The sequence below is a fragment of the Thalassophryne amazonica genome, chromosome 5, assembly GCF_902500255.1.
Source record: "Thalassophryne amazonica chromosome 5, fThaAma1.1, whole genome shotgun sequence".
Lineage (NCBI taxonomy): Eukaryota > Metazoa > Chordata > Actinopteri > Batrachoidiformes > Batrachoididae > Thalassophryne > Thalassophryne amazonica.
Genome location: NC_047107.1, coordinates 129,190,539 through 129,213,967, shown reverse-complemented (window position 1 = coordinate 129,213,967; position 23,429 = coordinate 129,190,539). Strand labels below are relative to the sequence as shown.

Sequence of the window (23,429 nt, the reverse complement as noted above, 5' to 3'; positions counted from 1 at the left end):
CCCTCCTTTACTGAACACTGACTGTGGGAGTACTGAGTGTGTGAACTCACACTCATCTGGACTGTCTTTGTTTTCTGCCAGCAGTACCGGGTCTGACTGCTGAAGACAGCGGCCACCTGGGGCGCAGGGCTTGGCGGCTCCGGTGTTCTTCAGCTCCGTTGGTGGTGGAAGCTGTGTGGGGATCCAGCTTTTCTCTCGCCAGGCGTCTTCTATCGTCGAGCCTGCCCACACGTCACCTGGTGTATGATTGACAGTCACCATATTGTTATTGTCTGTACGTTGTTGTGCGATTCACAACATTAAATTGTTACTTTTGGCTTATCCATTGTCCGTTCATTTACACCCCTGTTGTGGGTCCGTGTCACGTCACTTTCACAACACAGATATTATATTTTTAGGGTAGTGTGAACCAGTTTAAAAACCAGTTATATTATAAAAGTTATATTGTTCAGGCCAGTCAACCAGTTTAAAACAAGTACATTTTTTTAGACCAGTCTGAACCAGTTTAAAACCAGTTACTACATTGTTTAGGCCAATGTGACAGTTTAAAACCAGCTACTAAATTGTTTAGGCCAGTGTGAAGCAGTTTAAAAACCAGTTACTACATTGTTTAGGCCAGTCTGAACCAGTTTAAAACCAGTTATTTGGTCTTTTTGCCCAGTGTGAACCAGTTTAAAACCAGTTATTAGGTTGTGTATGTCAGCGTGAACTAGTTTATAAACCATTATTACATTGTTTAGGCCAGTGTGAACCAGTTTAAAACCAGTTACTACATTGTTTAGGCCAGTGTAAACCAGTTTAAAACATGTTACTACATTGTTTAGGCCAGTCTGAACCAGTTTAAAACCAGTTATTACCTTGGTTAGGTCAGTGTGAACCAGTTTAAAACCAGTTATTTGGTCTTTTTGCCAAATGTGAACCAGTTTAAAACCAGTTATTCGGTTGTGTAGGTCATAGCGAACCACTTTATAAACAGGTATTACATTGTTTAGGCCAGTGTGAACCAGTTCATAAACACTTATTACATTGTTTAGGCCAGTGTGAACCAGTTTAAAACGAGTTACTACATTGTTTAGGCCAGTCTGAACCAGTATAAAACCAGTTATTATATTGTTTAGGCCAGTCTGAACCAGTTTAAAACCAGTTATTACCTTGGTTAGGTCAGTGTGAACCAGTTTAAAACCAGTTATTTGGTCTTTTTGCCAAATGTGAACCAGTTTAAAACCAGTTATTAGGTTGTGTAGGTCATCGTGAACCACTTTATAAACAGGTATTACATTGTTTAGGCCAGTGTGAACCAGTTTATAAACACTTATTACATTGTTTAGGCCAGTGTGAACCAGTTTAAAACCAGTTACTACATTGTTTAGGCCAGTCTGAACCAGTTTAAAACCAGTTACTATATTGTTTAGGCCAGTGTGAACCAGTTTAAAACCAGTTATTCGGTTGTGTATGTCAGCGTGAACCAGTTTATAAACAGTTATATTGTTCAGGACAGTCTGAACCAACAAGTTAATTTTTGTAGACCAGTCTGAACCAGTTTAAAACCAGTTACTACATTGTTTAGGCCAATGTGAAGCAGTATATAAACAGTTATTACATTGTTAAGCCAGTGTGAACTACTTTAAAACCAGTTATTAGGTTGTGTATGTCAGCGTGAACCAGTTTATAAACAGTTATTACATTGTTTAGGCCAGTGTGAACCAGTTTATAAACAGTTATTACACTGTTAAGCCAGTGTGAACTAGTTTATAAAGTTATCACATTGTTTAGGTCAGTGTGAACCAAATTAAACCAGCTATTACCCTGGTTAGGTCAGTGTGAACCAGTTTATAACATTATTACATTGTTTAGGTCAGGGTGAACCAATTAAAAACCAGTTATTACATTGTTTAGGCCAGTCTGAACCAGTTTAATGCCAGTTACTACATTGTGTAGGCCAGTCTGAACCAGTCTTAAACCAGTTATTACAATGTGTAGCCCAGTGTGAACCAGTTTCAAACCAGTTATTACACTGTTTAGCCCAGTGAGAACCTTAACCCAGTTATTACATTGTGTAGGCCAGTGTGAACCAGTTTTAAACCAGTTACTATTACACTGTGTAGGTGAGTGTGAACCAGTTTTAAACCAGTTACTATATTGTTTAGGCCAGTCTGAACCAGTTTTAATCCAGTTATTGCATTATGTTGGCCAGTCTGAACCAGTTTAAAACCATTTATTACATTGTATAGGCTAGTGTGAACCAGTTTAAAACCAGTTTGCATTAGGCCAGTCTGAACCAGTTTAAAACCAGATGTTATTATTACTTTGTGCAGGCCAGTGTGAACCAGTTTAAAACCAGTTACTATTACACTGTGTAGGTGAGTGTGAACCAGTTTATAAACAGTTATTACATTGTGTAGCTGTGTGAATCAGTTTAAAACCAGTTATTTGGAGTTGATTCTGGTTTAAATCCAGTTCAGCCCATGTTTAAAGTGGTTTATCACAGATACAAAACAGTTTAAAACATTAACTCTGGAACCATTGTAAAGGTTAATATCTGGTTTACTTATTAGAAAGATCACCAGAGACTAGCCAAATCAGGTTCAGCTTGTTGATAGTTTAGACAAAGTTTTGTTTTGGTTTGAAACGGTTTCAAACCAACAACATTTTTTTTTTTTTATTCCGATACGTTTATCAAATACAAGACCGTCTGGAACACCAGGGGGCGCTGTTGCGTTTCAATTCTCGGCAGTCACCCCCATAATGCATCGCTCCTCACTGTCTCAATAAACTGTGTTTTTAGCTGTTACTATCCAGCAGGCGTCATGCTGAAATCGTTGGGCGTAAATTACGAGTTAAGCGACGCTATTTGTAAAAATAAAACATAAAATGTAGATTTGTGTCTGAAGGCTGCACCATCAATGAAAATGTTAATGAGCTCATATAGAAACGCTGAGCGCCTCAGTGGAAGTTTGATCCTTCGGTTCATGACGTATGATGATTGGTGCGTTCACGGACACTCCGTGAAAGGTGCTGCCTTTACTTGTTACGCTATAGCGCCTCAGCACGTCTGATCCTGAACCGATATAGACAAAAATCTTAATACAAATCACAATCCAGTTTAAGTTAATTCACGCATACAGGTAATTTGCAATAAAACTACAACACCTATGTGTGTGGTGTGTCTCTCTCTCTCTCTCTCTCTTTCTCTCTTTTTCTCTTTCTTTTTCTTATATATAAACCTCTTTGATAAGAACTTATTTGGTATGGCGCAGCAGCCAGCGGTCAGCAGGGGGCGATGTGTAAACCGATTTGTCAGTCATCCATAATCACCAGAAGAAGGTTTGCTGCCATGTGGTGTTTGAACCTGGAACAAATATTATAATATTTTAGGGTAAATTTGTGGCGATTAAACGCAGCGGAACACAACGATTTTGATGACACCGAGGGAAGCTTAAAGGAAAGAAAAATGCAGCACGACGACGTAAGTGTGTTTCGTGAATTTTGACGCCGCTAACAACTTCATGCTAACATTAGGCTAGCGGCTCGCAGTTTACTTTTTGTGGAACAGACGAGCTGTAAACAGCAGATATCTTCACTCAGTGTGTGCCTTGATACAACAAAGATACAGACACTTTTTCTTCAGTTAACGGGGCTGTCGGTATTTTTCGAGTCAAAAATTTAATTATCGTTTCAAAATCACCTTCACTCTCGTCGATAATTTATCTTATTGATGGGGACGTCATCACGTCAATTTATGTATAAAAAAGTTGCTTAACTTTGATGTAATCAGTGTGAAGTTGGCACCGGGTTCAATATTCGAATGTAAATTTAATAGCTTTTCATCTTAATTTTAACCAAAATATTTCCACGTAATTTTTAAGTAAAATTGTGAAATTTAATCAGATTAACTGAAGCAACATTATGGGCCAGTTTCAGATTTTAAGAGGAAAGCCTGACCGGGGTGCGGGATCAGGACCATCAGAAACCAGGTCAAGAAGAGGACACAAGAGCAACGTGTCCAGTTAGTTTAATGACTCGTTTCAAACATTTTGTTTGTCCGTCTGTTTCCCGATGGTGAACCTGAAGAAGAGGGGTTTTTGTTGTTGTTTGTTTTGTTTTTTAGCAGTTTGATTGGGGGGTGTTATACAAATTACAGTATCAAATACAAAATCCCGGCCATGTTTTATTCTCATTTGTGCTCCGATTTATGAGTCAACGATCTTTAGTTAATAACTGTGTTTTGTTTGTTTGCTTGCTTGCAGGTTATCTGGGACGTTATTGGGAACAAACATTTCTGCTCCTACAAAGTCAAGTGAGTGTGAAACTGAACAAAGTTCACATTTCACAAAAGGCAGTTCTTTAAAGTCTTCATTTTGACCCCAAAAGTCTAAAATCTCAGCCGACAAGCACTTTTGGCAAAACGGACATTTTCAAGTTGCGCCGTCATCTTGAAACAGAGACTACTGGTTAGGGAGCCTGTCACTCACGTGTTTGGCATCAGTAGAAACAACAGCTTGTTATGAGCTTCACGGAGCAGCTGACCGATCAGTGGTTAATTTAATTTAATTAGCTTATAATGCGCTAAATCACAGTAAAAGCCGTCTCAAGGCGTCTTCTACTAAACAATACAACATAAAATTTAAATAATTAAAAATGAATAAAAAATTCAAATACATAATTAAAAGCAGAAGTAAAAGAATAAAACAGATTAAAAAAATAAAAACTATTCATAAGAAAGAGAACAAAAATTGGTTTTCAGTCTTGACTTAAAAATGTCCACGGACTCTGACTGCCTCACGGTCGCAGGAAGACTGTTCCACAGGGTTGGTGCACGATGAGGAAGCGCTCTTTGACCTGCTGACTTCTTCTTCACCTTGGGAACGCAGAGAAGTCCTGCATCGTGCAACCGCAAAGCCTGGGGCGGCACGTAAAGTTCCACCAGATCAGCCAGATAAGATGGCGCCAGTCCACAACTTTATAGGTCAATAACAAAACCTTAAAATCTGCTCTCACAGAGACAGGGAGCCAGTGCAAGGATGCCAAAATGGGTGTGATATGTTCAGACCTTCTGCTACGTGTCAAAAGTCTGGCGGCAGCGTTCTGAACCAGCTGAAGACCCCTAATGCTGGACTGCGGTAACCCTGAAAGTAAAACATTACAATAATCTAGACTAGAAGAAACAAAAGCATGAATCAGGGTCTCAGCATCAGCCATAGACAGGATGGGGCGCATCCTCACTATATTTCGCAGATGGAAAAAAGCAGTCCTAGTAACATCCCTGATGTGGAGGTCAAAAGACAGCGTGTGATCAAAAATTTACCCCAAGGTTCCTCATTTTGTCCGTATGATGTATGACACACGAACCCAGGCTGAGCGCCAGCTGGTCAAACTGATGCCGATGTGTCGCTGGACCACCAAGAACCATCATTTCAGTCTTATCAGAGTTTAAAAGTAGGAAGTTACTAGACATCCAACTTCTCACTGATAGAAGACAGTCCTCCAGGGATTTTATGGGAGTGAGATTTCCTGCAGTTATCGGCATGTACAACTGAGTATCATCCGCGTAACAATGAAAGGCAATCCCAAAACTCCGCAGTGTACGCCCAAGGGGCACTGCATGCAGGGAGAAAAGCAAGAGGCCTAAAATGGATCCCTGTGGATCCCCAAATCTCATGTCAGTAAGGTTAGAGGTAGTGTTATTATACAAAACACATTGAGAACGACGGGACAGATACGACGTCAACCAGGCAAGGGCACTTCCAGTAATCCCAAAAAGCTTCTCCAACCTATCAAGCAAAATATGATGATCCACGGTATCAAACGCAGCACTGAGATCCAACGGCATCAGAACCGTAGTGGTGTCCGTTGTTCGCAGAAGATCATTCACTACTTCAGTGAGTGCTGTCTCTGTGGAGTGATATTTCCTAAAAGCAGACTGCAGTGGCTCAAAAAGATCATTCTCATTGAGGTGGTCTAGGAGCTGCCGTGAAACCACCTTTTCCAAAATTTTGGAACAGAATGATATAGATTTGATATTGGCTTGTAATTTTTCAATACACTAGAGTTGAGATTAGATTTCTTAAGTAATGGTTTAATCACTGCAGATTTAAAACATTTTGCAACAGATCCAGTGGTTAATGACAAATTGATAATTTCCAGCACAATTGGCCCAAGAGTGGGCCACAGGTCCTTAAACAATTTTGTTGGTATCAATCAATCAATCAATCAACTTTTTTCTTATATAGCGCCAAATCACAACAAACAGTTGCCCCAAGGCGCTCCATATTGTAAGGCAAGGCCATACAATAATTATGAAAAACCCCAATGGTCAAAACGACCCCCTATGAGCAAGCACTTGGCAACAGTGGGAAGGAAAAACTCCCTTTTAACAGGAAGAAACCTCCAGCAGAACCAGGCTCAGGGAGGGGCAGTCTTCTGCTGAGACTGGTTGGGGCTGAGGGAAAAAACCAGGAAAAAGACATGCCGTGAAGGGGGGCAGAGATCGATCACTAATGATTAAATGCAGAGTGGTGCATACGGAGCAAAAAGAGAAAAACAGTGCATCATGGGAACCCCCCCACAATCTACGTCTAAAGCAGCATAACCAAGGGATGGTCCAGGGTCACCCGATCCAGCCCTAACTATAAGCCTTAGCGAAAAGGAAAGTTTTAAGCCTAATCTTAAAAGTAGAGAGGGTATCTGTCTCCCTGATCTGAATTGGGAGCTGGTTCCACAGGAGAGGAGCCTGAAAGCTGAAGGCTCTGCCTCCCATTCTACTCTTACAAACCCTAGGAACTACAAGTAAGCCCGCAGTCTGAGAACGAAGCGCTCTAATGGGGTAATATGGTACTATGAGGTCCCTAAGATAAAATGGGACCTGATTATTCAAAACCTTATAAGTAAGAAGAAGAATTTTAAATTCTATTCTAGAATTAACAGGAAGCCAATGAAGAGAGGCCAACACGGGTGAGATATGCTCTCTCCTGCTAGTCCCCGTCAATACTCTAGCTGCAGCATTCTGAACCAACTGAAGGCTTTTTAGGGAACTTTTAGGACAACCTGATAATAATGAATTACAATAGTCCAGCCTAGAGGAAATAAATGCATGAATTAGTTTTTCAGCATCACTCTGAGACAAGACCTTTCTGATTTTAGAGATATTGCGTAAATGCAAAAAGGCAGTCCTACATATTTGTTTGATATGCGCTTTGAATGACATATCCTGATCAAAAATGACTCCAAGATTTCTCACAGTATTACTAGAGATCAGGGAAATGCCATCCAGAGTAACGATCTGGTTAGACACCATGCTTCTAAGATTTGTGGGGCCAAGTACAATAACTTCAGTTTTATCTGAGTTTAAAAGCAGGAAATTAGAGGTCATCCATGTCTTTATGTCTGTAAGACAATCCTGCAGTTTAGCTAATTGGTGTGTATCCTCTGGCTTCATGGATAGATAAAGCTGGGTATCATCTGCGTAACAATGAAAATTTAAGCAATACCGTCTAATAATACTGCCTAAGGGAAGCATGTATAAAGTGAATAAAATTGGTCCTAGCACAGAACCTTGTGGAACTCCATAATTAACTTTAGTCTGTGAAGAAGATTCCCCATTTACATGAACAAACTGTAATCTTCTGTGAAGAAGATTCCCCATTTACATGAACAAACTGTAATCTATTAGACAAATATGATTCAAACCACCGCAGCGCAGTGCCTTTAATACCTATGACATGCTCTAATCTCTGTAATAAAATTTTATGGTCAACAGTATCAAAAGCAGCACTGAGGTCCAACAGAACAAGCACAGAGATAAGTCCACTGTCCGAAGCCATAAGAAGATCATTTGTAACCTTCACTAATGCTGTTTCTGTACTATGATGAATTCTAAAACCTGACTGAAACTCTTCAAATAGACCATTCCTCTGCAGGTGATCAGTTAACTGTTTTACAACTACCCTCTCAAGAATCTTTGAGAGAAAAGGAAGGTTGGAAATTGGCCTATAATTAGCTAAGATAGCTGGGTCAAGTGATGGCTTTTTAAGTAATGGTTTAATTACTGCCACCTTAAAGGCCTGTGGTACATAACCAACTAACAAAGATAGATTGATCATATTTAAGATTGAAGCATTAAATAATGGTAGGACTTCCTTGAGCAGCCTGGCAGGAATGGGGTCCAATAAACATGCCGATGGTTTGGACGAAGCAACCAATGAAAATAACTCAGACAGAACAACCGGAGAGAAAGAGTCTAACCAAATACCGGCATCACTGAAAGCAGCCAAAGATAACGATACATCTTTGGGATGGTTATGAGTAATTTTTTCTCTAATAGTCAAAATTTTGTTAGCAAAGAAAGTCATGAAGTCATTACTAGTTAAAGTTAATGGAATACTCAGCTCAATAGAGCTCTGACTCTTTGTCAGCCTAGCTACAGTGCTGAAAAGAAACCTGAGGTTATTCTTATTTTCTTCAATTAGTGATGAGTAGAAAGATGTCCTAGCTTTACGGAGGGCTTTTTTATAGAGCAACAAACTCTTTTTCCAGGCTAAGTGAAGATCTTCTAAATTAGTGAGACGCCATTTCCTCTCCAACTTACGGGTTATCTGCTTTAAGCTACGAGTTTGTGAGTTATACCACGGAGTCAGACACTTCTGATTTAAAGCTCTCTTTTTCAGAGGAGCTACAGCATCCAAAGTTGTCTTCAAAGAGGATGTAAAACTATTGACGAGATACTCTAACTCCCTTACAGAGTTTAGGTAGCTACTCTGCTCTGTGTTGGTATATGACATTAGAGAACATAACGAAGGAATCATATCCTTAAACCTAGTTACAGCGCTTTCTGAAAGACTTCTAGTGTAATGAAACTTATTCCCCACTGCAGGGTAGTCCATCAGGGTAAATGTAAATGTTATTAAAAAATGATCAGACAGAAGGGAGTTTTCAGGGAATACTGTTAAGTCTTCTATTTCCATACCATAAGTCAGAACAAGATCTAAGATATGATTAAAGTGGTGGGTGGACTCATTTACTTTTTGAGCAAAGCCGATAGAGTCTAATAATAGATTAAATGCAGTGTTGAGGCTGTCATTCTCAGCATCTGTGTGGATATTAAAATCGCCCACTATAATTATCTTATCTGAGCTAAGCACTAAGTCAGACAAAAGGTCTGAAAATTCACAGAGAAACTCACAGTAACGACCAGGTGGACGATAGATAATAACAAATAAAACTGGTTTTTGGGACTTCCAATTTGGATGGACAAGACTAAGAGACAAGCTTTCAAATGAATTAAAGCTCTGTCTAGGTTTTTGATTAATTAATAAACTGAAATGGAAGATTGCTGCTAATCCTCCGCCTCGGCCCGTGCTACGAGCATTCTGACAGTTAGTGTGACTCGGGGGTGTTGACTCATTTAAACTAACATATTCATCCTGCTGTAACCAGGTTTCTGTTAGGCAGAATAAATCAATACGTTGATCAATTATTATATAATTTACCAACAGGGACTTAGAAGAGAGAGACCTAATGTTTAATAGACCACATTTAACTGTTTTAGTCTGTGGTGCAATTGAAGGTGCTATATTATTTTTTCTTTTTGAATTTTTATGCTTAAATAGATTTTTGCTGGTTATTGGTAGTCTGGGAGCAGGCACCGTCTCTACGGGGATGGGGTAATGAGGGGATGGCAGGGGGAGAGAAGCTGCAGAGAGGTGTGTAAGACTACAACTCTGCTTCCTGGTCCCAACCCTGGACAGTCAGAGTTTGGAGGATCCAAGAAAATTGGCCAGATTTCTAGAAATGAGAGCTGCTCCATCTAAAGTGGGATGGATGCCGTCTCTCCTAACAAGACCAGGTTTTCCCCAGAAGCTTTGCCAATTATCAATGAAGCCCACCTCATTTTTTGGACACCACTCAGACAGCCAGCAATTCAAGGAGAACATGCGGCTAAACATGTCACTCCCGGTCTGATTGGGGAGGGGCACAGAGAAAACTACAGAGTCCGACATTGTTTTTGCAAGGTTACACACCGATTTAATGTTAATTTTAGTGACCTCCGATTGGCGTAACAGAGTGTCATTACTGCCGACGTGAATTACAATCTTACCAAATTTACGCTTAGCCTTATTTCAAATTTCCTTCAATGTCGCCTGCTCTGGCCCCCGGAAGACAATTGACAATGGTTGCTGGTGTCGCTAACTTCACATTTCTCAAAACAGAGTCGCCAATAACCAGAGTTTGATCCTCGGCGGGTGTATCGTCGAGTGGGGAAAAACGGTTAGAGATGTGAACGGGTTGACGGTGTACACGGGGCTTCTGTTTAGGGCTACGCTTCCTCCTCACAGTCACCCAGTCAGCCTGCTTTCCCGACTGCCCGGGATCTGCCAGGGGGGAACTAGCGGCGGCTAAGCTACCTTGGTCCGCACCGACTACAGGGGCCTGGCTAGCTGTAGAATTTTCCACGGTGCGGAGCCGAGTCTCCAATTCACCCAGCCTGGCCTCCAAAGCTACGAATAAGCTGCACTTATTACAAGTACCGTTACTGCTAAAGGAGGCCGAGGAATAACTAAACATTTCACACCCAGAGCAGAAAGTACGGGAGAGACAGGAGAAGCCGCCATGCTAAATCGGCTAAGAGCTAGTAGCTACGCAACCTAGCGGATTCCTAAAAACACACAAAGTGAATAATGTGTAAATAATTTAAAGGTGATTCAGCAGAAGGAGTGCCCCAATCAAGGCACCAAACAGGCCATGAAGCAGCACAGTCAACGCACGACAACAGTGCTAAAATAAAATAAAAATCAACTAAACACGCTGTGGAGCAGCACAGATAACGCACGACTACAGTGCTAAAAGAGAAAAAAAATAAAAAAATAAAAATACAATAAAAAAAATAAATTAAAAAAAAATAAATAAATAAATAAAAACGAAAGCGTTAGCAAGCTAGTTAGCTTGCCAATGCTGATGAAAGTTAGCTGATAAAAGTGCTCCGTCGCGATGTTTTGACCGTTAGAGGTCTTCCTTAGGCGTTGGAGCACAGTAAAAAAGTAAAAAAAAAGTAAAAAGGTAAAAAAGTAAAAAAGTCTTGAAAAAGACTGTTAATTCAAGTCCAAAGCAGCAGGTAGCAGTCTCTGTGTAAACAGTCCCAACAGAGAGCCAAAATTCTGATGCCAACACGTATCTGAACACGTATCAACTTCCTCTGTTCCTCTCAAACGAACGTCACAAGGTCCATCCAAACATAAATTACAGAACAATTCACTGATGAATATACAAGAAATGCTATTGGCGCACAGGACAGGAGGATCGCCAACACAAATACAACTATGGGATCAGACAAACAGGTTGTGCTTTTTGTAGACACCACGAGTTTCTTCAGCACGCCTAATGAAATACTATTAAATTCTGTAAATCTAGGTAACACCTCAATGGTAGCACCCACCTCCATAGCAAGGCTTAATGGTTGGGCGTGCTGAGATATGTTCAGCCTAATATCTTCTATTTTCTTCTTGAAATAATCTAGCAAGGCTTAATGGTTGGGCGTGCTGAGATATGTTCAGCCTAATATCTTCTATTTTCTTCTTGAAATAATCCAAGAAATCCTGTGCTGAAAAGGGAGAACGTTTAACAGGGCGTGGCCTTAAAAGAGGAGGCGCAATCTTATCAAGTGTGGTTTTAAGCGGTAAATTTAAACTCTCCGCAAGGCTGTCTACTGGATTAGCATTCTCCAGATTCGAAGCTAAATTATCGGGTAGCCTAGCCTCAAGTTCAGTCATAGTTGAGGGTTTAATATGATATGGTTTAATATGGTCTGAGACTATAGAGGCGAGAGGCAATATGTTGATATTTGTGACAGCGAACCCACGTGCACGAACCAGATCCAGGGTATTTCCACTAATATGTGTCGGGTCCTGAATGTATTGCTGGAATCCCAATGCATCCACAATTTCATAAATGATTTGCTCAGGGGATCAGAGGGCTTATTTATATGAATGTTAAAGTCACCAATAATCAAAATGTTATCTGCACTAGTTGACAAACTAGAGATGAATGCACCAAATTCATCTAAGAAGTCAGAGTATGGGCCAGGGGGCCTATAAACAGTGACAAAGTAACATAGCTGAGCTCCAGTTTTATGACCCTGACAGTACTTAGCATCACGGGTAGAACGGAGAGTCAGATGCTCAAAGGAATTATATTTGTGACCCCAACACCTAATAAAGAAAACCTAGATTTATAAAGAAAAGCCACACCCCCGCCTTGCTTCACACCACAAGACACGTGACTAAATGTGCACGCTGGTGGGCAGGCCTCATTCAGAGGAAGGAGAGTTGTGGGTTTGAACCAGGTTTCACACAAGCCAATCATATCTAAATGATGTTCCATGATTAGATCATTAATCAACAATGATTTCGAGGACAGTGAACTGATGTTCAGGAGACCCAGACTAAGGACCTCAGTGGGGATGACAGTCTGACTGTTCGGAACCCGGCGAAGCAAGCCCGGGTTCCGCAAGCGCCACTGGCGCACATCAATCCGGCGAAGACGTGGACGGCCAGGCCGACAGTCCTCAGAGCCGACCAGTGTCACCACACAGGCTTTAACTGGATCCACAAGGCGCCAGGGCAGCACAGATCCCGCCAGAATTCTGTGCACAGTAGGGCTGAAACGATTCGTCGAGTAATTCGAATAATTCGATTACAAAAAATGTTCGAGGCAAATTCTTTGCCTCGAGGCTTCGTTTAAAGCTGTAGTACATATGCCAGGCCTGTATGTGGCGCTGTAACAGTCCCACAAAAAACACAGAAGACCATATCACTAATCAATGTAGCAGGTGATGCTACAAGTTTGCAAAGCCACACGCCAAGTAAAATAAAGCCTTTTAAGAGAAAGGGTCCACGCCGATCGTCTGAAACGGACTTATTGCGCATTTTAAGTGAAGCAGTGTGTTTGTATATATTTAAAAAAAAACCCGTTTTGCTCCACTAGCCGTTCTCCACCTCCACAGATGAAGCGAAAGGACGCGCACTTTAAATGAGTCATGTTTAATGATTAAAAAAAGCTTTAATTCAGATTTGGTAAGAGTTTTTATCAACAGGCAGCTTTTGTGGAAACGCAGCAATCCACAGCCGTTTTTCAAAGGCCGTGTTATTCACCAAGTATCCACAGAAAACAAAGAATTTGACTTTGGTTTGAGCTGCTCTGTACGGCACGTATGAGTATACACAGTAATAAAAAGTGCAAATGAAATATGCAATAAGAAGGAAAAAAAAGAATGCACACTGAAGATTTCACAGACTGCCTGGGCTTATGGTTTGGCAAAGCTTTAAAACTCTTAATATGAAAAAATTAATAACCTGGCAAAACAGAGAGGGAACACTCTAAACTTAAAGTAGACCTGCATTGAAAAAAATGTGGTCAGATTTCAGAAAGAAATAGCTGATATGTATTTATAAGACCCTTGTGAATGCAGTAAAGTAAATCTGTAAGCCCAAATTTGTAATTCCGTGGAGAGATCTTCGTTTAAAAATGACAAATTTGCAGCTAAAATTTAGCCCTCTGTGAAAACAGTTTGTACAGCCGTATCATTTCCATGACGTCAGGGACAAGACGACGCGCTCCCGCCTTCAGTCCGATCCCGCATTGAAATTGATTTTATCTGTTAGTAATGTTACTTATACACATCCTGGTTTCAACATCCAAAAGTAAGCTGCAATGAATGTGAGATACAGATCTGTGTGCTCAGATCAGCATCGACAGCGGGCGCCGTTCTTCCTCTCCCGCTCTCTGCCTCCGCTACGCTCGCTGTTTTAATGCGAAGCGGCCGGTACACCTGTTGCTGCAAGGACAGACTTCTTGCTGCAAAATCCGCAGCACCGCACGTCTCGGCAATCGGAGCCCCAGAGCTCCATGGATGCTGAGAGAGGTTTATATATTTTTAATGACTGGGATTCTTTGCGGGTCTCACCTCCATATCCCGCGATGGTACCGGAGGTGAAAGACAGTAGATTTTCAATGTAACACCACTCAATCAAACGGGCGTATGAAAAAGTCCCCCAAAATAATTTTCAAGCACAAATAAAAGAAATGTGTACTCGCCAAACATGCCGCAAGACAATATGAAGTTTTAAAAAAAGTAGATCCTTCCGTATACCACAAGAAAAAGGTGCAGATGCAAACTGACGTAAATCCACAAATTATAGTTGGCGCGCAATGCATGCTGGGAGAGAGGATCTTCTCCGTGACGTCTCGGCAGCGTCCATGATGAGAGGGACAGTTTTGCGGAGGGCTAAATGTTAGTTGTAAATTTGTAATTTTTAAATGAAGATTTCTCTGTTGAATGACAGATCTGGGCTTCCAGATTTACTTTACTACATTCAGAAGGATCTTACGTGTAAATATAAGTCATTTTTTGGTCCAAAGATCTGACTGCATTAATTTCAATTTCAATGCAGGTCTACTTTAAAAATCTGAATGATGGCACAGAAACATTGTGCCACTACTTAGGGAGAGCCCTGTCACTACTGATATTGTTTAAAAACACAAAGGTACTTTTTATCCGATTACTTGATTAATCGATAAAATAATAACAAAAACGGCAAAAGTTAAAAACAATAAAATAACAAACAAAACTGGAGAGCAGCAGACGAGCAGCCAGACACAACGGTACCGTCTTGGCACTCTCTCCCTTATGTCTCACGGAGCGGCTGACCGATTGGATGTTATGACGCCTCACGGAGCGGCTGACCGATTGGATGTTATGACGCCTCACGGAGCGGCTGACCGATCCGATGTTACGACGCCTCACGGAGCGGCTGACTGTTAGTGCCGTGTGCCCGGGGCTTTACATTTGTTGCTAGGAAAGTTCAACCACCAAAATACCTACATTCTGGGCACCGTGAACATTTTTTCACTATTATTTGATTTCTTTGTGCAACTGACATTCAAAAGGCTATTCCTACCTCCACACAACTCCAACCACACACGAGAAAGTTTCTTGACAGTTCTTGTTGTTGAATGAACCCGCGTCTCACTAACTGGACAGAGTTGTGATGTCTTCATGCATGCGCGTAGGCGCTGCTCTATCTGGTTAAGTGTGACGTAACGCATCATGTAATTTTCAACCTCCGGCTCCAAACAAAAAAGGCGCGCTGTCATTAACATTGAGAACTGCACTGAGACACTCTGACGCTGCACTTAACACCGCTGCACACGGACAACAGCATTAACATCGCAACGTAAAACTCTTTGTATATTGTGCCTAAAACTCTCCTGGATATATTAACTGGGTTTTTAGATGTTATTAACTGCGTTTGTTTTATGTAAAAATGTCAGACGCTCAGGTTGTTTCTCCGTTTTTTTTCAGTGGGAGTTGCTGTGAGCTGTGATCGCTTCCTGTTCATGTCGTTTGGGGAGAAAGTGAAGTTTGCACTTTAACGTCCTGTTTATTTTAATAAATAAGTTTTTATTAAACAGACATGTATATTTTACCTGTGCATAATAAAATATGTAAAGTAAAAGAAAAACATTTTTTATTAAGTGTTGTGACCATAGAGCCAGACGAATGCGTTTAACGGAGACGGAGAAGGGAGGGACGGAGGTTTGCGCACATTGTAAACACAAACTAAACTTAAACTGTAAATCCTTTAAAAGGATCAAACAGACGTAACTTTAATTGTAAACTTGGAGGTCTTTGGACCCGGAAACAGATTTATCACGTGATGCGTTACGTCAGCGCTTAACAACCAGATCGCAACTTGAAAATCATCCATTCAGTTGTCCCTGCATTAATTGTAAATGTCCACTAGGTGGTGATGTTGCTTAATTTCCAGAGCCTTGTGTCCAGGCTGCTGTATTAGTAAATACTTTTTTTTTAATGAAATAGAATGTTTGAGGCGTCTTAAAAACTGTTTACATTTTTTTCTTGTATAAATCAGAAAAAGATCACATTCTCTAAAATGCTGAAAATCAGGAACCAGTAAAAAAAAAGTAACTTTAAACATCACCTGAGCAACACACACGTACAGACAGTACAAAGCTGCCGTTAGGTGCAGTAGACGGGAACCAGGATGTTGTGTGTTTAAATGAGGATGATGGAACGTTTTTATTCTGGTGTTTAAACTTAATTTGTTGTGTTTTGATGTTGATGGTCAGCACTCTGGGTGGTACCCGCCTACAGAACCACGTGTGGAACCGCTCAAATGTTTCGTCCAGTGATCGTTGGATTGCTTTTAGTTCTAGAAGATAAATGGAGCCGGCAGTTTGACGCAGACGTCTTGTTTTCTCTTTTTGTCTTCAGGACGAAAACTCAAAACTTCTGTCGTAATGAGTTCAACATCACTGGTCTGTGTAACCGCTCATCGTGCCCGCTGGCCAACAGCCAGTATGCCACCATCAGAGAGGAGAAAGGTAACCCACGTGTATGTGGTTCGAAACCCAGCTTCTCGTGTCAAAGTGTCCTGGTGGGGGTTTTTAAATGACGTTATTAATTTTTGGCCTATGAGGACCAACAGGAGACTGTCTGCACCAGAACAAAACTCAAACTGCAAAGTCGGTGTCCAGTGGTCAACTGCAAAATTATTATTATTATTTAAAGTCAGACTGTTGACAACTTTGACATTAAAGCTGCAAAACAAAAATACTAAATTATTATTTTGGACTCATCAGAAATCCCCCCCCGGGACAAGCCTCCCTCCACCTAAACATTTGGGAACGGCGTTATTTATTGTTGTAAAAAAGAAAAATGAGATTCTGCGGGTTTTATGCCCCCCCCCCTTAAAGAAATTAACCAAAACACTGAGAGTTTTATCTGTTTGATCGGGTTGTTTGTGTTTGCGGGCTGCACCTTTGAAGGGTTCAGTGTTCCGTTCAACACTTTGACACTCTGAAGCTACAGGAATCGAACCAACGTCTGTGTGAGTGCATGGACGAGCCGCTGTGCCGTTTTGTCTTCCAGGTCAGTGCTTCCTGTACATGAAGGTGATCGAGAGGGCGGCGTTTCCTGCGAGAATGTGGGAGAAGGTGAACACACCGCTCACGTTAACCCGCCCACCGCCGTGTTGTGGGTTTCTGAGAGGTCAAAGGTCGTGTGTGTCTGCAGGTGAAGCTGAGTAAGAACTACGAAAAGGCCCTGGAGCAGATCGACGAGAACCTGATCTACTGGCCCCGCTTCATCAGACACAAGTGCAAGCAGAGGTTCACCAAGATCACGCAGTACCTGATCCGCATGCGCAAACTGGTCCTGAAGAGGCAGTGAGTACTGCAGTACTACACTAGTACTACGGGGGGGGGGGGGGGGTGTTAGTGATGTACTCTTTAATCATGAACATCACTCAGTTTTTAAAATGCTCATCGCAAAACGTTCTCTTTTTTTACAACATTGTGTAAGTTTTATAAGTCCGCAGACACTGATCCATATTTACAGATACAAATCAGTTTCCTCGGATCCGCGGAGTTTCGTGGAAGAAAAATGCCACTCAAAGCGTAGCTGTTAGCTGTATGACAGTTGTCGTAAAGCAGGACTGGTTGGTTGCTGCGGCGACGCTGTGTGGCTCCTGTGCGGCGCGTAAGCTAAACTTAGCATGTGGACATCCCAAACTTTTAGAGCTTTCAAGTTTTTAAAAGAAGATTTGTGCAGCATGTCTGAAAAAGTTTGAAAAAGTCTTATAAGGACAAGAATCCATGGAATCGTCACTGGCTTCATCGACACACCTGAAAGATAAAAGAAACGGGAAAAGTCAATCAATCAATCAATCAATCAATTTTTTATATAGCGCCAAATCACAACAAACAGTTGCCCCAAGGCGCTTTATATTGTAAGGCAAGGCCATACAATAATTATGTAAAACCCCAACGGTCAAAACGACCCCCTGTGAGCAAGCACTTGGCGACAGTGGGAAGGAAAAACTCCCTTTTAACAGGAAGAAACCTCCAGCAGAACCAGGCTCAGGGAGGGGCAGTCTTCTGCTGGGACTGGTTGGGGCTGAGGGAGAGAACCAGGAAAAAGACATGCTGTGGAGGGGAGCAGAGATCAATCACTAATGATTAAATGCAGAGTGGTGCATACAGAGCAAAAAGAGAAAGAAACACTCGGTGCATCATGGGAAACCCCCAGCAGTCTAAGTCTATAGCAGAATAACTAAGAGATGGTTCAGGGTCACCTGATCCAGCCCTAACTATAAGCTTTAGCAAAAAGGAAAGTTTTAAGCCTAATCTTAAAAGTAGAGAGGGTGTCTGTGAACTGTGACCTCTCAGGAAACACGGTAAGAACTTTTCTCTCCCTGGAAAATAAACATTCTGCTGTTCAAACAGGATTTTAGACAAGATTATGTGACTTTTTTCACTAATCTTTCTTTTATTGTAAAAAAAAGACATTGTGGCTTTGAATGGATTTAGGCTGCATGAATTTACACAAGAATACAACCCCTGGCAAAAATTATGGAATTACCAGCCTCGGAGGATGTTCATTCAGTTGTTTAATTTTGTAGAAAAAAAGCAGATCACAGACATGACACAAAACTAAAGTCATTTCAAATGGCAACTTTCTGGCTTTAAGAAACACTATAAGAAATCAGGAAAAAAAAATTGTGGCAGTCAGTAACGGTTACTTTTTTAGATCAAGCAGAGAGAAAAAATATGGAATCACTCAATTCTGAGGAAAAAATGATGGAATCATGAAAAACAAAAGAACGCTCCCAACACATCACTAGTATTTTGTTGCACCACCTCTGGCTTTTATAACAGCTTGCAGTCTCTGAGGCATGGACTTAATGAGTGACAAACAGTACTCTTCATCAATCTGGCTCCAGCTTTCTCTGATTGCTGTTGCCAGATCAGCTTTGCAGGTTGGAGCCTTGTCATGGACCATTTTCTTCAACTTCCACCAAAGATTTTCAGTTGGATTAAGATCCAGACTATTTGCAGGCCATGACATTGACCCTATGTGTCTTTTTGCAAGGAATGTTTTCACAGTTTTTGCTCTATGGCAAGATGCATTATCATCTTGAAAAATGATTTCATCATCCTCAAACATCCTTTCAATTGATGGGATAAGAAAAGTGTCCAAAATATCAACGTAAACTTGTGCATTTATTGATGATGTAATGACAGCCATCTCCCCAGTGCCTTTACCTGACATGCAGCCCCATATCATCAATGACTGTGGAAATTTACATGTTCTCTTCAGGCAGTCATCTTTATAAATCTCATTGGAATGGCACAAAACAAAAGTTCCAGCATCATCACCTTGCCCAATGCAGATTCGAGATTCATCACTGAATATGACTTTCATCCAGTCATCCACAGTCCATGATTGCTTTTCCTTAGCCCATTGTAACCTTGTTTTTTTCTGTTTAGGTGTTAATGATGGCTTTTGTTTAGCTTTTCTGTATGTAAATCCCATTTTCTTTAGGCAGTTTCTTACAGTTCGGTCACAGACGTTGACTCCAGTTTCCTCCCATTCGTTCCTCATTTGTTTTGTTGTGCATTTTCGATTTTTGAGACATATTGCTTTAAGTTTTCTGTCTTGACACTTTGATGTCTTCCTTGGTCTACCAGTATGTTTGCCTTTAGCAACCTTCCCATGTTGTTTGTATTTGGTCCAGAGTTTAGACACAACTGACTGTGAACAACCAACATCTTTTGCAACATTGCGTGATGATTTACCCTCTTTTAAGAGTTTGATAATCCTCTCCTTTGTTTCAATTGACATCTCTCGTGTTGGAGCCATGATTCATGTCAGTCCACTTGGTGCAACAGCTCTCCAAGGTGTGATCACTCCTTTTTAGATGCAGACTAATGAGCAGATCTGTTTTGATGTAGGTGTTAGTTTTGGGGATTAAAATTTACAGGGTGATTCCATAATTTATTCCTCAGAATTGAGTGATTCCATATTTTTTTCCCTCTGCTTGGTCTAAAAAAGTAACCGTTACTGACTGCCACAATTTTTTTTTTTCCTGATTTCTTATAGTGTTTCTTAAAGCCAGAAAGTTGCCATTTGAAATGACTTTAGTTTTGTGTCATGTCTGTGATCTGCTTTTTTTTACTTTTTTGACTTTTTGCTATAAGGCAGGGGTAGGCAACCTGTTCCAGAAAGAGCCATGAGGGTGCAGGTTTTCTTTGCAGCCACTGACTCCACCAGGTGATTTCACTGATTAACTGATTCCATGTGCTCAAAGTGATATTAATCAGTAAAATCACCTGGTGGAGTCAGTGGCTGCAAAGAAAACCTGCACCCTCATGGCTCTTTCTGGAACAGGTTGCCTACCCCTGCTATAAGGTATGTTATTGATATTTTACCGTGATTTTTCCAAATATTCTACAAGCTTTAGCTGTGGTTTTTGAAATGCTGTAACAGTCTTTTCAGTCTTCATGAATTTCATGTAGTTTAATTGTTCTGAGTTAATGTATAATTTGGTTTACAATTAAAAGGAAAATCATTCCAGGTCCTACTTCCACATCATATTCTGTTATTTCAACATCATCATTGACAGGTCAAATGAAAGGTTGAATGTAGGATCATTTAAATATCCACTAATTTTGAGATTTGTTCTTCCAGGAGATGCTGAAAAAGTATCATTAGATAAAAATTTAATTCTGTGGCCCCCAGGGCCCTAGACCCCAGCTCCTGGACGCTGCTCCCCCAGACTCCCTGCAATTTTCCTCGGATTTCACAATTTCCATTTCACAGCCCTGGTACTACTGCATCCTGCACAGTTAGCAGACGTCTGCTTCTCTGATTACAGGAGGAAGCTGGTTCCCCTCAGCAGGGAAGGTGGAGCAGCGGCTGAAGAGGCACGAGGTGAAGTGGCGTGCTAACTGACTAGCCCGTAATGCTAGCTCACCACGCTAACTCGTTTGTCTCCTGGTGTGTTTAGGAGAAGGCTCTGATCGCGGCTCAGCTGGATAACGCTATCGAGAAGGAGCTGCTGGAGCGACTCAAGCAGGGAACGGTACGCCAGGCTGAGCTGCAGCTGCAGTGTCTGTCCACTAGGTGGTGTCATGTAGAAGTATCACTCGGGTCTGATTTGAAGCTCATATGAGTTGAACCAAAATGACAAATCTTGTGACTCCAGTTAAATACAGGATCCAGGATGTGAAGTTAACACCGCGTCTTACATTAGTGCAAGTTATTCTACGGAAAGATGTAAAACATAGTGATCAACCACAAACGTGGGTCTGTTTACGCTGACATTTGACATCAAAAGGTTTCAAGTATCAGTAAATTAGCTGAAGCAGTGAAACGCATGGTGGGGAAAAAAAAAAAACCCTTTATAGTTCTGGTTAAGTTATAACCAGGTTCAGAACTAGTTAACACTAGTGAGATTTGGTGCTCATGTTATCCCCGCAGCATAGCATTATCCGCCACCTTTTAGCATCAGATCTGACACTAGTGAGGTTTCATGCAAACATCAGCCGGTTAGCATTGCAGTACGTGATGCTAGCTCAATTTAATGTTTAACACTTGCACCATAGCATAGCATTGCCTGATGCTTTTTAGCATCACATTATCTGCCACTGAGGTTTCATGCCAACGTTGACATAGTAGCATCACGTTATGTCATGCTAGCATGAATCAAGGCTAGTGTTAGCCCCATAGCATAGCATTATCTGATGCCTTTTAGCATCACATTATCTGTCCCTAGTGAGGTTTCATGCCAACGTTGGCCCATTAGCGTTGCATTATGTCACGTTAGCATGATTTAATGCTAAAGTTAGCCCATTAGCATCATGTTACAATGCTAGAGTGTTTTCATGCTACTGCTAGCCCAGTAGCTTCACATCATGTAATGAGTGAGTTTTCAAGACACGTTGATGAATACGTCATTAATAATTTGGCAGAATCAGCATTTTATTTTTATGTTGGTGTTGTTAGCATGCAGTTAAACCCTGGTTAGTCATAAAGCATCGATTTGTTTGGTTTTCCCGAAAACTGTCTTTAAGGTGGTTTCACAGTGAAGCAGATGTTTCCTTTAATGCGAAACCTGTTTCATGTTTCAGTACGGTGACATCTACAACTTCCCGCTACATGCCTTCGACAAAGCTCTGGAACAGCAGGACGAAGAGTCGGAGTCCGAGGAGGAGGACGAGGAGGTGATGAACCTTTCTTCAGCTGACTGAGAGGAACCTGAAGCTTCTGCTTTTGGATTTTTGGATTCTGACTGCCGCTCTTTCTGCAGGACGTCGAGACGAGAGAGTTTGTTGCAGAAGAAGAGCTGGAGGAGAGTGACCTCAGTGACTTTGAGGTCAATTTTTCTTCTCCACGTCTTTTTGATGGCGGCCATTAGAATCTTGTTCAATGCTTTGTCCCATGATGCTCCACTTTAGCATTAACAGGACAGGCTAATGTTCAGCACGTCATTATAGAAGCTGAGATTTTGCCCTAACGAGCTGTCAGTGTCAGTGGTAGCTGTAGCCCTCAAAACGTGTCAAAATGACCAAAACAGTCACCTCACCAATCGTCTTAGTTTACTGGCTCTGCCATTCTTACAGACCTGATGGCATCAATTCACGGTTAACTCGGCAGTTAGCTGCGGTAAAGCTGTTTGTTAGTTTTTCAGTAATCCAATGAAACAAACTGTGTTTTCAGGAGATGAACAAACTGAAGACGAGCAGTGACGAGGAGGAGCAGGAAGACGGTGAGGAGTCCAGCGAGGAGGAGATGGAAGTGGAGGTGGAGACGACAGCCTCCAAATCAAAAGGCAAATTGCTGGCTAACGGTTCGCTGCCCAGGAAGAAGCGGGCCTACGTAAAGATTGAATACGAACATGAAACAGAACCCGCCCCCAAGAGCAGAGCCACGTAGAGCTGTCAAACTGAATGCCAGCATTATGAGACTCTCCAGCAGAGGGCGCACTCCGACACGGGGCCATCTGTCATACGCCGCCTTTTGCAAAGGACCTGTTTTTTTTTTTTTGTTTTTTTTATGAAGTGTTTCTTTCATGCTGTCATCATGCTCATGTTTGGAATTTACTTTCTGTGCACAGTGGGTGTGGCTGAGTGCTCGTTCACACTGTGGCGTTTTGTTCTGCGATTGTTGTGTGGAGCAAATCACCATAAATGCAATGGTATTGAAGTCTGTTCAGAGCTGAAACGCAGCTTCAGCCACTGGCAGTTTCACAGATTTATTTACAAAATTAAAGATGAATTTAGGATTAAATTGACTCCCCCCCCCCCCCCCACACACACACTCAAGAAACAAAAAAACCCAACATACATTTCTTTTACAAATCTGTTATAAAAACTTTGCATTTCCCTTCAGATTGCAAGAAAAATCTTTGCTTCATGTCATTTTGCTCAAAGTGAAACTCACAAAGTAATATTTTGGGAATAAAAGGATAAAACTTGATTGACTTTGTAAATTGATGGGTGTGATTCAAATGATTTGACTTTAGTTTTAAATCAAAGGACCTTTTACCTCGAAATTTGTAGTTTTCTGTTGGTTT

At 41.3% G+C, this 23,429-nt stretch overlaps 1 protein-coding gene and 1 non-coding gene across 2 annotated transcripts; both read left to right on the top strand.

Annotated features, from left to right (window-relative positions):
- The first annotated feature begins 2,957 nt into the window (after window positions 1-2,957).
- LOC117511399 lies at window positions 2,958-3,058 on the top strand. Its single transcript, XR_004560948.1, has one exon. It is a non-coding gene; the product is annotated as a small nucleolar RNA U13 (small nucleolar RNA).
- Window positions 3,059-3,298: 240 nt separating this feature from the next.
- On the top strand, window positions 3,299-23,115 carry mak16 (MAK16 homolog (S. cerevisiae)). Its single transcript, XM_034171360.1, is given in 12 exon segments — window positions 3,299-3,466; window positions 4,248-4,297; window positions 16,286-16,395; window positions 16,943-17,007; window positions 17,087-17,238; window positions 20,730-20,754; window positions 20,756-20,785; window positions 20,862-20,936; window positions 21,985-22,077; window positions 22,164-22,229; window positions 22,574-22,878; window positions 22,927-23,115. Coding segments are annotated over 11 exon segments (897 nt in total). The 5' UTR covers window positions 3,299-3,451; the 3' UTR covers window positions 22,790-22,878; window positions 22,927-23,115.
- The last annotated feature ends 314 nt before the right edge of the window (window positions 23,116-23,429 follow it).